General features: G+C 42.5%; 2 protein-coding genes across 2 annotated transcripts in view; one reads left to right on the forward strand and one right to left on the reverse strand.

Moving 5' to 3' along the window:
- The window catches only part of LOC125880938 (dynein regulatory complex protein 1-like), a 480,097-nt gene that overhangs the window by 95,878 nt on the left and 369,846 nt on the right, over nucleotides 1-14,373 (reverse strand). The window lies entirely within an intron of this gene.
- Nucleotides 8,561-13,409, forward strand: LOC125880930 (zinc finger protein 319). The gene is made up of 2 exons (XM_049563771.1): nucleotides 8,561-8,914; nucleotides 9,948-13,409. Exon 2 carries the CDS (start codon nucleotides 10,111-10,113, stop codon nucleotides 11,872-11,874), a length of 1,764 nt encoding a protein of 587 aa, XP_049419728.1. The 5' UTR covers nucleotides 8,561-8,914; nucleotides 9,948-10,110; the 3' UTR covers nucleotides 11,875-13,409.

Consider the following 14,373-nt stretch of genomic DNA (forward strand, 5'->3'; position numbering starts at 1 on the left):
GATTTTTAAATTACTTTGGATTCAATGTGATGAAGTACTTTTAATTTACTTTTCTGGATAAACCCAAAACATTCCAGTCTGGTTATTTTATCTATAAACAGTTTTCAATTTATTTTACAGAACATTTCCAGCATCTCACTTTATGTCATTATCATGATATAAAATCGTGACGTGGTGTCGTTGCTACGAGCCGCCCGGTCCCTGTATGATCAAAGCGGGAGCTGCGTCCACATGCTCGCCGTAAAGTCAAACACATCCTCAGTGGGTGTGGCCTCCACCAGGGTTGTCCCTTGTCTCTGATCCAGTTTGTGATATTCATGGACAGGATCTCGAGGTGCAGCTGGGGGGAGGAAGGGTCCAGTTTGGTGACCTCAGAGTTGCATCTCTGCTTTTTACAGATGATGTGGTTCTGTTGGCTCCATCACACCGTGGCCTCCAACATGACCTGGGACAGTTTGCAGCGGAGGGTGAAGCAGTCAGGATGAGAGTCAGCACCTCCAAATGTGAGGCCATGGTTCTCTGCTGGAGAACAGTGGATTGTTCCCTCTGGGCTGGGAGAGAGTTACTGCCTCAAGAGAAGGAGTTCAAGTGTCTCGGGGTTTTGTTCATGAGTGAGGGAAGAATGGAGCGTGAGATGGACTGGCAGTTTGGTGCAGTGTCTGCAGTGATGTGGGCGCTGCACCTGACTGTCGTGGTTCAGAGGGAGCTGAGCAGGAAGGTGAAGCTTTCGATTTCCTGGTCCATCTGCGTCCCAACCCTCACCTATGGTCATGAGCTCTGGGTAGTGACTGAAAGAATGAGGTCATGGATACAAGCTGCCGAAAGAGTTTCCTCTGTAGGGTGTCTGGGCTCAGCCTTAGAGATAGGGGGAGGAGTCAGACATCTGGAGGGAGCTTTTAGTAGAGCCGCTGCTCCTTCATGTTGAGGTGGTTCAGGATCCTCCTGGGCGCCTCCCGCTGGAGGTGCTCTGGGTACGTCCCACTGGTAGGAGGCCCTGGGGCAGACCCAGAACACACTGGAGGGATTATATATCTCATCTAGTCTGGGAACACTCCCAGATACTCCAGGAGGAGCTGGGAAGCGTTGCTGGGGAGAGGGACGTCTGGGGTGCTTTGCTCAGCTCAGACCTGGCCCCGGATAAGAGGATGAAAATGGATGGATGAACACAACAAACAACATTTCTGAAGCAAATATACAGAATTTTCCTGTGATGAATATCAGTTATTCAGCGCACCTGCAGGTGATATTGGTATTATTTTTATGGCAAACAGAGAAACAAATATCTTTTATTTTAATTAAAGGTGCTGATTGTAACTCTGGAGGAAGATAGTTAACTGCTGAGTCATTCCCAGATTGTCAAATACCAACACTTTGGGTTGGTGGTAAGAACCCAAAGCGTCAGTGTTTGACAGTAAATTCACCACAGATTCAGTGAATTGATTGATGTCATTAATGACAGTGAAGTGTGAGAACGTGCTCCAGGCTGTGATTGGCTCCATTTCTCACATCACTGCGAGATGCGTAGTTTGTTTACATATCTCAACATCAACAAGACAGCTGCAACGAGGCAGCGCCGCCTCTGAACACCTCTGCCTCAGACCATACATACGCATAGATGGTAACAGCCCGGCTGGCAGAGCATATTAAAACTGTAATTATTCAACAAGGCTTTAATAGACAATATTTAAAACTGTTTATTCACTAACGTGTTGGTCAAATGTATTGAATAAGTATGAACACCTTGTCATCCTCATCAATTATTTATTAAAAAATGTAACTATGAAAACAGAGTTTCCCAGTTTTCGACATTTTACATTTGAACATGTTGGGAGAGAGTGGCGAATGGTTGATCAGCTGTTTGTGACTGCCTTCACATTCACCGACGCTCACTGACGATCCGATGCTGGTGCATCAGGGCCTTGATGCATGGAAACAACTTCACCACTTTCTCCATGACACACCTCTGAGCAAACTTATCTCCTTGCATCAATAAATGAGGGCGTGGCAGTATGCTGTTTGCAGATAGCGAGCACGTGCCTGTCAGTTTAGAATGATTCAGATTCACCAGCATATGCACAGTGGTAAGAGTAAAAGCCAGTGCGCACTGGAGGAGCCTGGGATCAAATTGCCGATCTTTCGATCACTTGGAGAAAGGGATGGTTGCTGGAGCAGGGTTTGTTAAGTTCTCCTCTGCCTACAACACTGTCCAGCACAGACTCCTCCTCCACAAGACCCAGGAGAAAACAAACAACACCCAGCTGATGGAACTGTAAAGTATACTAGAGAACAAACTGTTCTATGTTAAGCTGCAAGGTAATAAGGTCTACCACAGGGCGGGGTCCTTGCACCAGTCCTGCTCTACATCTACACCAACGACCAACCAAGAAGCGAGGAAACCAGCCGGTGTATCTATACAGATGATCTAGGTGAGGCTGCAAAAGAGGCGACTTCATCATTGTCGAGGAAAAAGTCTCTAATGTTCTGAACGAGCTAACACAAAACTACGAAGACAGTCACCTCCGTGCGAACCCATCACAAACCCAGGTATGTGACTCACACCTGTGAAGCTAGGTCTGAAACAAACCTGGAACACTGTGGACACACATCTTACTTGTGCACTGGATGTCTTTCATTCGGACCACAAATCCAAAAGACAAAATTTGTGTGGGAAACAACATCATCTCCAAACTCAATGGCACCAGCTGGAACATCAACCTACAAACCCTGCGATCCGCTGCACTAGTCCTCTGCTACTCAACGGCTGCGTATACATTACCAACATGGGACAGATCAGTCCACGTGAAGACACTGGACACCACCATCAACGCTGACCATCGCTTAGTAACAGGTTATTCAGATGTACATTGACAGATGGTCTGAACATGCTATCAGGCATGGCCCCTCCTGAAATCAGACGCAGCACAACAGGCAGAAAAGAACGCCAGCTCTCTGTGTTCGGCATCTGCTTTAGATGCAGTCAGTCACCTGTCAAAAACAAATCCAACCCAGAGAAACCTTCACTGAGACTGTAACCCCCTCCGAAGCCAAAATCACAGTAGGAATTGCAGCATGGAACGAAAGACTCTCCAGTCTCTCGCCTGGTAGAAATTCAACGTAACTGCCTGAAAAAATATTGACTCTGTACATTTTTGCAAACCACTGAAACACTACATTTCAACGTTATTATATTGAAACTTAACGTTTCTTTATGTTTTAACAATGTTGTGGTTAAAGAGGCAAAAAGCGAAATCGTTTCACCGCTAGGTTTGCTGTTGTGCACTGCCTGTAGACCAAAACAAAGTGTGTCATGAGCCACTCCTCCCTCTTACTCTGCTCTCCCTTTAGCTCTTGCAGTGCTCTCCACCTTGGAAATGCAAGGCCAATGTTAATCCGGGTTCTGTCCCTTTCTTTATCCGACAACTTCTTCGCCAACGAAGAAGAGGTAATGTCAGATCCTGGTTGTCTTCAGGTGAACGTTTCGTTCAGCTCTCCGCCATTTTGCTTCCAAAACACGCGCTGCCATTGTTCACTGGCTGTAGCCTTTTATAAGGAGGGAGGAGGCGGCGATTCACATGAACGTACATGAACGCGCAGCCGGACCGGCTTGTAAACAATGGGCTGGAGATCAACACAGAGAGAGGGTGTGTGAGGTCATGCTATACTCCAGATGAAATTACACCTCTAGTTCTTCACATAACAATTTTTTAATTCCTTCAACCTAGAAATGATGAATTTCCACTTATTGCTCCTTTAATGCATGATAAGGTTTAGGCAAAGAACGGCTTAAAAAAACAACAACTTTCATGGTACTATCCCGGCAGGAAAACAACAATGGATCACAAACAAACACCAATGTTTGGAGCCTAAAAAGCTGCTTGTAAAGCAACAGGAAACTAAAACACAACTGGTGCTGTCGACGTTGGTCTGCAGCTTGACAGCTGTCTCGTCATCTACCATCCCCTCCACCTCCTGATGTCAAGTCATCTCATTCTAGGGATGCACGATAATATCGGTACATCATTGGTATCGGCTTTAAAATGATCTGTCAGAATCAGCCAACGTGCTTTTTCTTATTTTGCACAATGAATATCACATACATTTAAAGTATTGTATTTCATGTCTCCATCTGCAGGTGGGCCGTCACGGTAAGAGTATGCATGTATAATATGATGTTAATTGCACTACAGAAGAGACCTGGTGATCACTTAAGTTAGGTGGGAAAAGGGGATATATCGGTATTGGTTATTGGCCAAATGAGTTGTTACATCTCTGGCATATCAGATATCGGCAAAAAACCCAAGATCATGCATCCCTGTCTCTTGCGCTAATTGTGAAACATTGATATGATCCATATGAAACTTGCAGATGTAACGTATTCATGGTTTGCAGAAATGTACAATGCCAATTTTCGTCTGGCAACTGGACTGAAGAGACTCAACCTCACAGTGCACACTCGAGGTGGGTGGACTTGAAATGCCTTCACAAACTGCGTCTGGAATCGGGTGATGCAAGGTGACGCTGCAGACTGGAGAAACTGGGTGACCTGGGGAGCGAAGAGTTGACACATGAATATGGAACAGAACTACAGACACTGGACCACTTCATATGTTGCTGAAACAGCCGTGCACGCCTGAAGACCTTGCAGAACACAATGACTTAGCAAAAGACTGTGTCAACAAGATGTAGTGTGATTATGGGTAATATTCATAACTTTATACTCAGCCAAAAGCAATAAAATTAGATAAACTGTATTAATCACTAACAGTTCAATGACAGATATGAAATAAGGAAATGTGAAGACTGACTTTTAAACAGTTTTTGGAGACTTGTCAGACAGTGATCGCTCCACCCTGAGGCTAAATACTAAATGACATCAAACTGAAGTGAAACTGACGCCGTCTGTTTGTTAATGAGGTTGAAACATCAGAGGTCATTCAGTCAGACTGCTGCGCTTTATAACTATAATGAAGAGTTCATCTGTTACATCAAGGTGTGTGAAGACTTCCACAACAAAAACAAACAACAGAATACAGTTTGAAAGAAGAATTGCTGTTGTTGCTCCAGAAATATGAAGCTTGTTAGTGTTTAACACTGAAATGATGCATTAAATACGTCTGTGAAAAACAACTGCAGCGGAACAGCTTCAACATTGGCAGTGATTTTAATCAGTCCTGTTTAGGAGGAAGTGTTCAGAAGCTTTGCTCGCGTAAAAGTACACCAAATATTTAAATTACTTCATTACACATTATAATATTATAATACAACCCCTGGCAAAAATTATGGAATCACCAGTCTTGGAGGATGTTCATTCAGTTGTTTAATTTTGTAGAAAAAAAGCAGATCACAGACATGACACAAAACTAAAGTCATTTCAAATGGCAACTTTCTGGCTTTAAGAAACAAGAAATCAAGAAAAAAAATTGTGGTAGTCAGTAACAGTCACTTTTTTAGACCAAGCAGAGGGAAAAAATTATGGAATCACTCAATTCCGAGGAAAAAATTATGAAATCATGAAAAACAAACAAACAAAAGAACACTTCAACACACCACTAGTACTTTGTTGCACCACCTCTGGCTTTTATAACAGCTTGCAGTCTCTGAGGCATGGACTTAATGAGTGACAAACAGTACTCTTCATCAATCTGGCTCCAACTTTCTCTGATTGCTGTTGCCAGATCAGCTTTGCAGGTTGGAGCCTTGTCATGGACCATTTTCTTCAAATCATTCATTGGATTGAGATCTGGACTATTTGCAGGCCATGACATTGACCTTATGTGTCTTTCTTCAAGGAATGTTTTCACAGTTTTTGCTCTATGGCAAGATGCATTACCATCTTGAAAAATGATTTCATCATCCCCAAACATCCTTTCAACTGATGGGATAAGAAAAGTGTCCAAAATGTCAACGTAAACTTGTGCATTTATTGAAGATGTAATGACAGCCATCTCCCCAGTGCCTTTACCTGACATGCAGCCCCATATCATCAATGACTGTGGAAATTTGCATGTTTTCTTCAGGCAGTCGTCTTCATAAATCTCATTGGAACGGCACCAAACAACATTTCCAGCATCATCACCTTACCCAATGCAGATTTGCGATTCATCACTGAATATGACTTTCATCCAGTCATCCGCAGTCCACGATTGCTTTTCCTTAGCCCATTGTAACCTTGTTTTTTTCTGTTTAGGTGTTAATGATGGCTTTCGTTTAGCTTTTCTGTATGTAAATCCCATTTCCTTTAGGCGATTTCTTACAGTTCAGTCACAGACGTTGACTCCAGTTTCCTCCCATTTGTTCCTCATTTGTTTTGCTGTGCATTTTCTGTTTTCAAGACATATTGCTTTAAGTTTTCTGTCTTGACGCTTTGATGTCTTCCTTGGTCTACCAGTATGCTTGCCTTTAACAACCTTCCCATGTTGTTTGTACTTGGTCCAGATTTTAGACACAGCTGACTGTGAACAACCAACATCTTTTGCAACATTGCGTGATGATTTACCCTCTTTAAGGAGTTTGATAATCCTCTCCTTTGTTTCAATTGACATCTCTCATGTTGGAGCCATGATTCATGTCAATCCACTTGGTGCAACAGCTCTCCAAGGTGTGATCACTCCTTTTTAACTGCAGACTAACGAACAGATCTAATCTGATGCAGGTGTTAGTTTTGGGAAAGAAAATTTACAGGGTGATTCCATAATTTTTTCCTCAGAATTGAGTGATTCCATAATTTTTTCCCTCTGCTTGGTCTAAGAATGTGACTGTTACTGACTACCACAATTTTTTTCTTGATTTCTTTTAGTGTTTCTTAAAGCCAGAAAGTTGCCATTTGAAATGACTTTAGTTTTGTGTCATGTCTGTGATCTGCTTTTTTCTACAAAATTGAACAACTGAATGAACATCCTCCAAGACTGGTGATTCCATAATTTTTGCCAGGGGTTGTATTATCACTGATGTGTTCATGTGTCAGCAGAATTTTAGCAGGTGCAAGTATTTTATACTGCTGGGTAGCTGAATGCACGGATTAACTATTATTTATTTTTTCATTATAGGTTTATCTAGTGTTCAATAATTTATTTTTACAAGGTGAAAATAAAAACACACCTTAAAAGGAGATTAACTGTTGTAACTCACAAAATACAAGGTATGTACTGTATGAGTTTTAATGCACTTAACTGAGATGATGCATTCAAGTTATATTAACATAATCATAAGGGCTTAAAATTAACTGATTTTTTTTATGTTGATGGTTTTATCTTTATCTTTAACAGGTGACAAATTATTTTGAAAAATTTAGAGGAACCACCTCGCTTCAACCACAGTCACTTGTTGGGGAGTTTAATGTACTGAAAAACAACAATTTTTATTTTATTATTAAAGGTTTATATAATTCATATTTATTTGTATTTATTCTACATGTCTCATTTAAAATTTGGCCAAAAATAAATCTTTGCACAAACTAACCAGCATGCACGACAAGAGTGGAAACACAGAGGCTTTTTTCAGCTCCAGGATTTCATCTTCAACTTCTAACTTTCAAACATTAAAGGGTAAGTTTTAAAAATCATAAAACTAATTTATGATGGAGGGAGGGTCGTGGATTTTCACTCAGGCAGGCTCAAGGATAAAATTAAAAAAAAAAAAAATAGGAGGGTCTGAAAAAGGAAGTCACACTCCTCCTCTGACAAATCCCCAGTCTCTAATATATCGTCAACAAAATATATTTTAAAGAGAAAAACTGTTGAAACTCAACAATTATGAGGTTTGTAAGAGGATTTTTTTATGCATGTAAGATATAATAAAATAATAATGTGAGTTTACATCACTTGAAGTAGAGAAACACTCCCCTCTATTGTCACATTAAAGAGACATGTTTGCCAGTAGCTTTTCAGCTCCTTGGACACATCATGTGCGACGACGGCTTCTGTCAGAAAAAAATACATCAAATAACCATACTCTAGCTTAAAATGGAGATATTTAATAAAAATCACTTTATTCTACATCTCATTTCTACTTTTGCCAAATATTAAACTGCTTGCACGAACAAACCAGCAGCACAACAAGAGCGGGAAAACCAAGGCTTCTTTCAGCTCCAGGATTTCATCTGTAACGTCTAAAATTCAAACATCAGAGGGTACGTTTTAAAAAATCTAATAACTGGTTTATGATGGAGGGGGGGTCATGGGGTTTTCTCCAGACACTGAAGGAGGCTCAAGGAAAAATATTTGTAGCTTCGGGAAGGGCCTAAAAAAAATCCACCCCCAGCCACCGCCCTGCTCTCATAAGTAAAGAACAGTCCCTAATATATCATCTGTTAAAGACTTCCACCACAGCAAAACACCTTTTAAAAGAGAACAGCTGGTGAAGCTAAACAAATGTGAGGTGTTTGTTTTCAACAAAATGATGCATCTAAGAAATAATAAAACAATAAGGCTTTTTTGTTGATTCTTTTTATGGTCACAGAGAGTTTATCTGTGTGTGTGTGTGTGTGTGTGTGTGTGTGTGTCTGTGTGTGTGTGTGTATGTGTGTGACAGATGCAGGTGAGTGTTTACATCACTTGAAGGAGAGAAACACTCCCCCCTACTGTCACATCAAAGAAATATGTTTGCTAATATCTTTAGGGCTCGTATTGTGTTTGTGTGAATGCTCTTCAAACTAACTCAGAGAGCAGTTTGTGTCCAGCTCGGCTTGTTTTTTGGGGCTCCTCGGTGCACCTGCAGCATGGAGCGGCTGTAGCAGCAGCAGCTCCGCGGCGACAGCTCACTGCGTGGCGGCTTCCGGTGTCCGTCCGTCTGCAGGAGGATGGCGTCCGGCTTCAACCGCATCCCCTCTACCGCCGGTCCTCCGAGTGCTAAATATACCGAAGGTTGTCGACCCCAGGCTGAAGACGGCAGTGGAAACCATCGATAACGGGCTCCAGTAAGTCTCCGTGATTTTTAAACAAATGTACATGTTGTTTTTGTGCAGATGTGCGAGGCTCCGCTGGAGGAGGTGAAATTTCCCCCGCAGCTCCGGGGAGGCCTAGTCTGATCTGGGGTCCGTTTGGAGCGAAGGCTCGTTTCAAAGGAGAACTAGTTGTTGTGGCCTTTCAGGAAGCTTATACCCTGTTGTAATTGAGTCACCGTGTGTGGTGTTCATAGCGCGACAAAACCGGCTATTAATATATTAATTTTAATGTGAAATAACGGGTGATAATCTCGAAGGAAGTCCAGTTGTTTAATAGCTGGAGCTAGCCGTTAGGTTAGCCGTTAGCTGTTAGCTTCGCCGCCGTAGCTGACAAGCTAACGTCTGTTAGCCACATCCTGGAACCGCTACAGCACCATTAAATCACCATATATGAAATAACACTTCTCCAGCTTATATACATGTATGTAATCAATAAATTTACACAACCTGTCTTCGTTTTAAAATACACAGTAAACGGGGAAATGGGTCTACTGCGTTCCCCGCTCGCTCTCCAGGAAATAGACCGAGCCCCTTTCTGGTGTAGCGTTATTCGCTTTACTGTTATTTTTGCGGGTTTCCGTTTAAGGAAAGGACACCGGGTCCGTGTGTCACCGTGTTGAATGCCTAACTGATAATAATATTCGTATGGTACTTCTCAGATTGTTTCCTGTATAACAGGAGAGCAAGTTTTAGGCCTCTGGAGCTAGCATAGGTGGTTTGTTTCACTTCTGTGTTCACCACAAATTAGATTTGAAATATTATTCACACACACACATTATTGTGACACTGGATACAGCAGCTTCCCCTGCTGAGATGTACACATAAATCTAATAAATTAGTGTTTCTGTCGCGTACATTGCTATTTATAATGAATTATGTTGGAAACTGACAGCTCCTCAGCCCCGTGCTGTCACATCAGCACCTTGCATTGTATTTATTCATTGAAACATCATTCAGTTAATTTCACGTAGTAATTTGTTGTGTATGTTTTTGTTTTTCCCTTCAGGTTTCCTCACCTATCTCTAAGGACGTGTGTAAACACAGATATAGCACTAAGCCACTCTCAGAGTGCTGGTTACCATTTCTTTAACCACATCCACCCTCTTCAGTTGAGCACTGAAACCCCCATCATCCACTGAGAGCTGAATCCCTGTATGTGAAGTGGAAGGATGACGGAGGCGTGGCAGCAGCAGCAGCAACATGCAGTGGCTCCACCTTCTGTTGTGCACACGCTCCCCCAGGGAACTGACAACCCTCTGGGCTGCGCTGTGTACGGAGTCGTCCTGCAGCCAGATGCTTCCCTGCAGCAGCCCCAGCACGGCCAGCAGCACGCCGTTCAAGCCCAGCAGCCCTCCTTACAGGTAGGGGGCGAGAGAGGGCACAAGTGTGGAGCCTGTGGCCATGACATCTCTCACCTGGCCAACCCTCATGAGCACCAGTGCATGGTGAGCCAAGACCGGTCCTTCCAGTGCACCCAGTGTATGAAGATCTTCAGCCAGGCGACAGACCTGCTGGAGCATCAGTGTGTGCAGGTGGAGCAGAAGCCGTTTGTGTGTGGGGTGTGTAAGATGGGCTTCTCTCTGCTCACCTCTTTAGCACAGCATCACAACTCGCACGGCAATGGAAACAACCCAATGAAGTGCTCCATCTGTGAGAAAACATACCGGCCGGGTTCTGGAAACGCCACTCCAACCTCGTCAGCTGCCAACCCCCAGCAGCCTTCCACTGGTGAGACGTCCAGTGGCGGTGCAGCGATCAGTGCCTCTTCTCCTCCTGCGTTTGAGGCCTCTGCACCAGACCGGCCGTATAAGTGCTCAGTGTGCCATAAGTCTTTCCGGCATTTGTCAGAGCTGACCCGACATGAAAGAGTACACACTGGTGAAAAGCCATACAAATGTGACACGTGTGATAAAAGCTTCAGCCAGTCTTCACATCTAGCGCACCACCAGCGCACACACAGCTCCGAGCGCCCGTACAAATGCGCCGTGTGCGAGAAGAGCTTTAAGCACCGCTCACACCTTGTGCGGCACATGTACGCTCATTCAGGCGAGCACCTTTTCAAGTGCAATTTGTGTGAGATGCACTTTAAGGAGTCGTCTGAGCTCCTGCACCATCAGTGCCAGCCAGAAGGGGAGAGGCCTTTCCGCTGCGGTTCTTGTGGAAAGAGCTTCAAGCGCCCATCTGACCTGCGGCAGCACGAACGCACACACTCAGAGGAGCGACCATTTCAGTGCGAGGAGTGCCAGATGAGCTTCAAACAGCAGTACGCTCTCGTACGCCACCGTCGCACTCACAAAAACCCAGCTGATCGACCTTTTAAGTGTAACCTCTGTGATAAGGGTTTCCTGCAGCCATCCCACCTGCTTTACCACCAGCAGGTTCATGGGATGGAAAGTCTGTTTAAGTGTGCGTCCTGCCAGAAATCTTTTAGCCAATCAGGAGAACTGCTGAGGCATAAATGTGGTGGTGAGGTGGAGAAACCCTATAAGTGTGATGTGTGCGGCAAAGGTTACAAGAAGAATTCGACGCTGCAGCGCCACCAGAACTCTCACTGCACAGAGAAGCCGCTAAAATGCTCTTTGTGCGACAAGCGCTTTGTGTCGTCCTCAGAGTTTGTTCAGCACCGCTGCGACCCGACCCGCGAGAAACCGCTGAAATGTCCCGACTGTGAAAAGCGCTTCAGGTACTCGTCCGAGCTGCAGCGCCATCGCCGAGTTCACACCGGGGAGAAGCCTTTCAAGTGCGCCAGCTGTGACAAGAGCTTCAAGCAACGAGAGCACCTGGCCAAGCACCAGAGCGTGCACTCGCGGGAGACACAGTTTAAGTGTGTGTGGTGCGGAGAGCGTTTTGTTGACCTCACAGCTCTGCAGGAGCACACAGTCCAGCACACGGCTGAGGGGGAGAGTTTCCCTGAGGCTCAGTGCATCCCTTGAACTGAACTGCTCTTCAGTCCTGGGTAGCAAACATGACATTCACCCTCAAAACGATGTGTGCCAGCCTCCGCTCTCCCATTTGTGGTTTGTAACATGCACCCATTAATTATGTTAAATGATTTTTTAGTATCAAGACTCAGTTCATCCTCATCCTTGGTCGAGTTAATGGCAGAACACCCTAAATCAACAGAGGCGATTAGGACCCCTCGTCTTATTTTGGAACACATGGAAAAAAACTTGAACAGAGAGAAAAATGTGGGAAGATCTTGGTTTAGTTTAGTGCTGAGTGTGGGACCTTATTGTGTGGTTGCATGTGATAGTCTGTTTTGTAACTGTTGATTCTGTTGTTGAGAAAGACGGAAAGAACTTCCAGACAGTTGTCAGATGTGTGTGCTCATGTTTAAGCTCCTCTAAAAATCCATGTGCCTTTTTTTACCAATCACTTCACTTTGTCTTTTTGTTAATTTCATGTCCAGTTTAGCCGAAAAACCCTCCCGTGCGTATACAGCAGCTGGCTTGTGCAGCAGTATCTTTTCACATACTAGATCTTAGGTAGTATCATCTGTTTGTGCATGAATATTTATCACACTTTAATATCACTGTTGTATTATAGGTTTGGTTTATTTAGGAAAACATCCTAAGAAGAAGACGAAAAAGAAAAAAAGTGGATATGTGAAAATGTATAGCCCGTGTCCTATGAAATCTGTGTTGTTGCATCTTTGTATTAAAACAAATGACATCTAGGTAACTAACCCATACCTATCATGTCATACAAACACTTGACATGTGCAATAGAACATGCACAATGTAATATTTATGACTACTGATTCATGGCATAGTCTACTCTGTTATATTATAGATTGTGTGTATACGCTTATGTAAACATTGAAAACTGTATAGTGCTTATGTTACCTGCTTTTGTATTCACTATGAATGAACTTGCAGAATTGTGCAAGTACTTTTAGTTTCAGTTCCAGAGGGATTATCACACGGTTTAGCCCGATAAGACTTCAAAGCATTATATTGCTCACTTGCCACAAACTAGCTGCATTAGTTACTGTGCGATAGATCTAACAAAAGTAATATTATTTTTTATGTTTTTGAAGAATTGGCCTTGTAACATCCTCACAGGATCCTAGCCTCGTCCCGGTTCCAGACCGGACGCTCAGCAGATTAATCCGAGTAGCCTCAAAGTTGAGATTTATGTGTTGGTTTATGCCGGACATAAAGTAAAACATTTCTGTACTTTAGTTTACTGTGTGGATTTCTATATTCACAGTTTTTGCAGTATATTTAAAAGAAGGTTTTTGGAGTTTAAAATCATGGGCGAAGGGGATTACAGTGGGGCGGGACTGTGTGGTTGTGCCATGGTTTAAGTCCTTATGAGTCTGCTTCAAAACGAGTGTAATGAAGCGTTGATTTACACAAACGGATATCAATATAGACTCCTGTTCATACTGTATACAGACAATTAAAATAAACCACCCTTATGAAAATAAAGGTGTACTTTGTTTTCATCACACCTAAGACTACAACATGTATTTTGTCTAATGCTTTTCATTATTATTAATAGTAAATGTCATTTTCTCTCAATATGCTGATTATGTTCTCAGTCGTTTGTCCGTAAAATGTAAAAAGTTGTAAAAAACGGCTGTTGTTAATTCCAAGGATGCAGGTGACATCTTCAGATATTGAGTTTTGTCCAATCAACAATCTAAAACCCAAAAATACAATTTACAATTCAGTTTACAATCCAATAAATCCAAAAAACAGCAAGAATAAATAACTGCCTCGGTTGATAAATAAATGTTATTAGTGGTGAATACTGGAAATGGCCCAGGTCTTGATTACTCACATTTTCAATGCAGGACTTTTACAGTGTGGGGCTTCTACTTACGCAGAGGAATACTTCCTCTACCGCTGCTTGAGATGTTAATGTTACAACTGAGGACTATCACTCACTGTTTCATGAGTTGGAATATAAATAATGATAAAGTGCTAATTAATATTTAACAACTGCAGGATATCTTATATCAAATAGTGCCCACAAATTAAATGAAGGCTGCAACTCAGTTATTTTTTTTTTATTGATTAATCAGCAGATTATTTTCTTGAAGCATTTGTTTTATAAAGTGAAAAAAGTCTCCATGGGCAGTGTTTCACATTCACATCACTTATTTAATTTCACCTTTAGACCAAAAACAAGTCATCGAATTTACTATCACAGAAAAACAGCATCTATTTTGGCACTTTATTTATTTATGTATTAAAACTTCTAAACTTTTACCTAAGTACAAAAACTGAATGCAGGACTTTTACTTGTAACGCAGTGTATTTACAGTGTGGTAAAGTAGTGTTGCTTGTAAAGGAACCACTGCTTAATGTCACAACTAAAGACTTCATCACTCACTGTTTTGTGACTTGGAATATAAATCATTGTAAAGTGCAAATTAAAATATAATAACAGGATATATACTTTTAACATGGAGTTATTAAACA

The sequence above is a fragment of the Epinephelus fuscoguttatus genome, linkage group LG2 (assembly GCF_011397635.1).
Source record: "Epinephelus fuscoguttatus linkage group LG2, E.fuscoguttatus.final_Chr_v1".
Lineage (NCBI taxonomy): Eukaryota > Metazoa > Chordata > Actinopteri > Perciformes > Serranidae > Epinephelus > Epinephelus fuscoguttatus.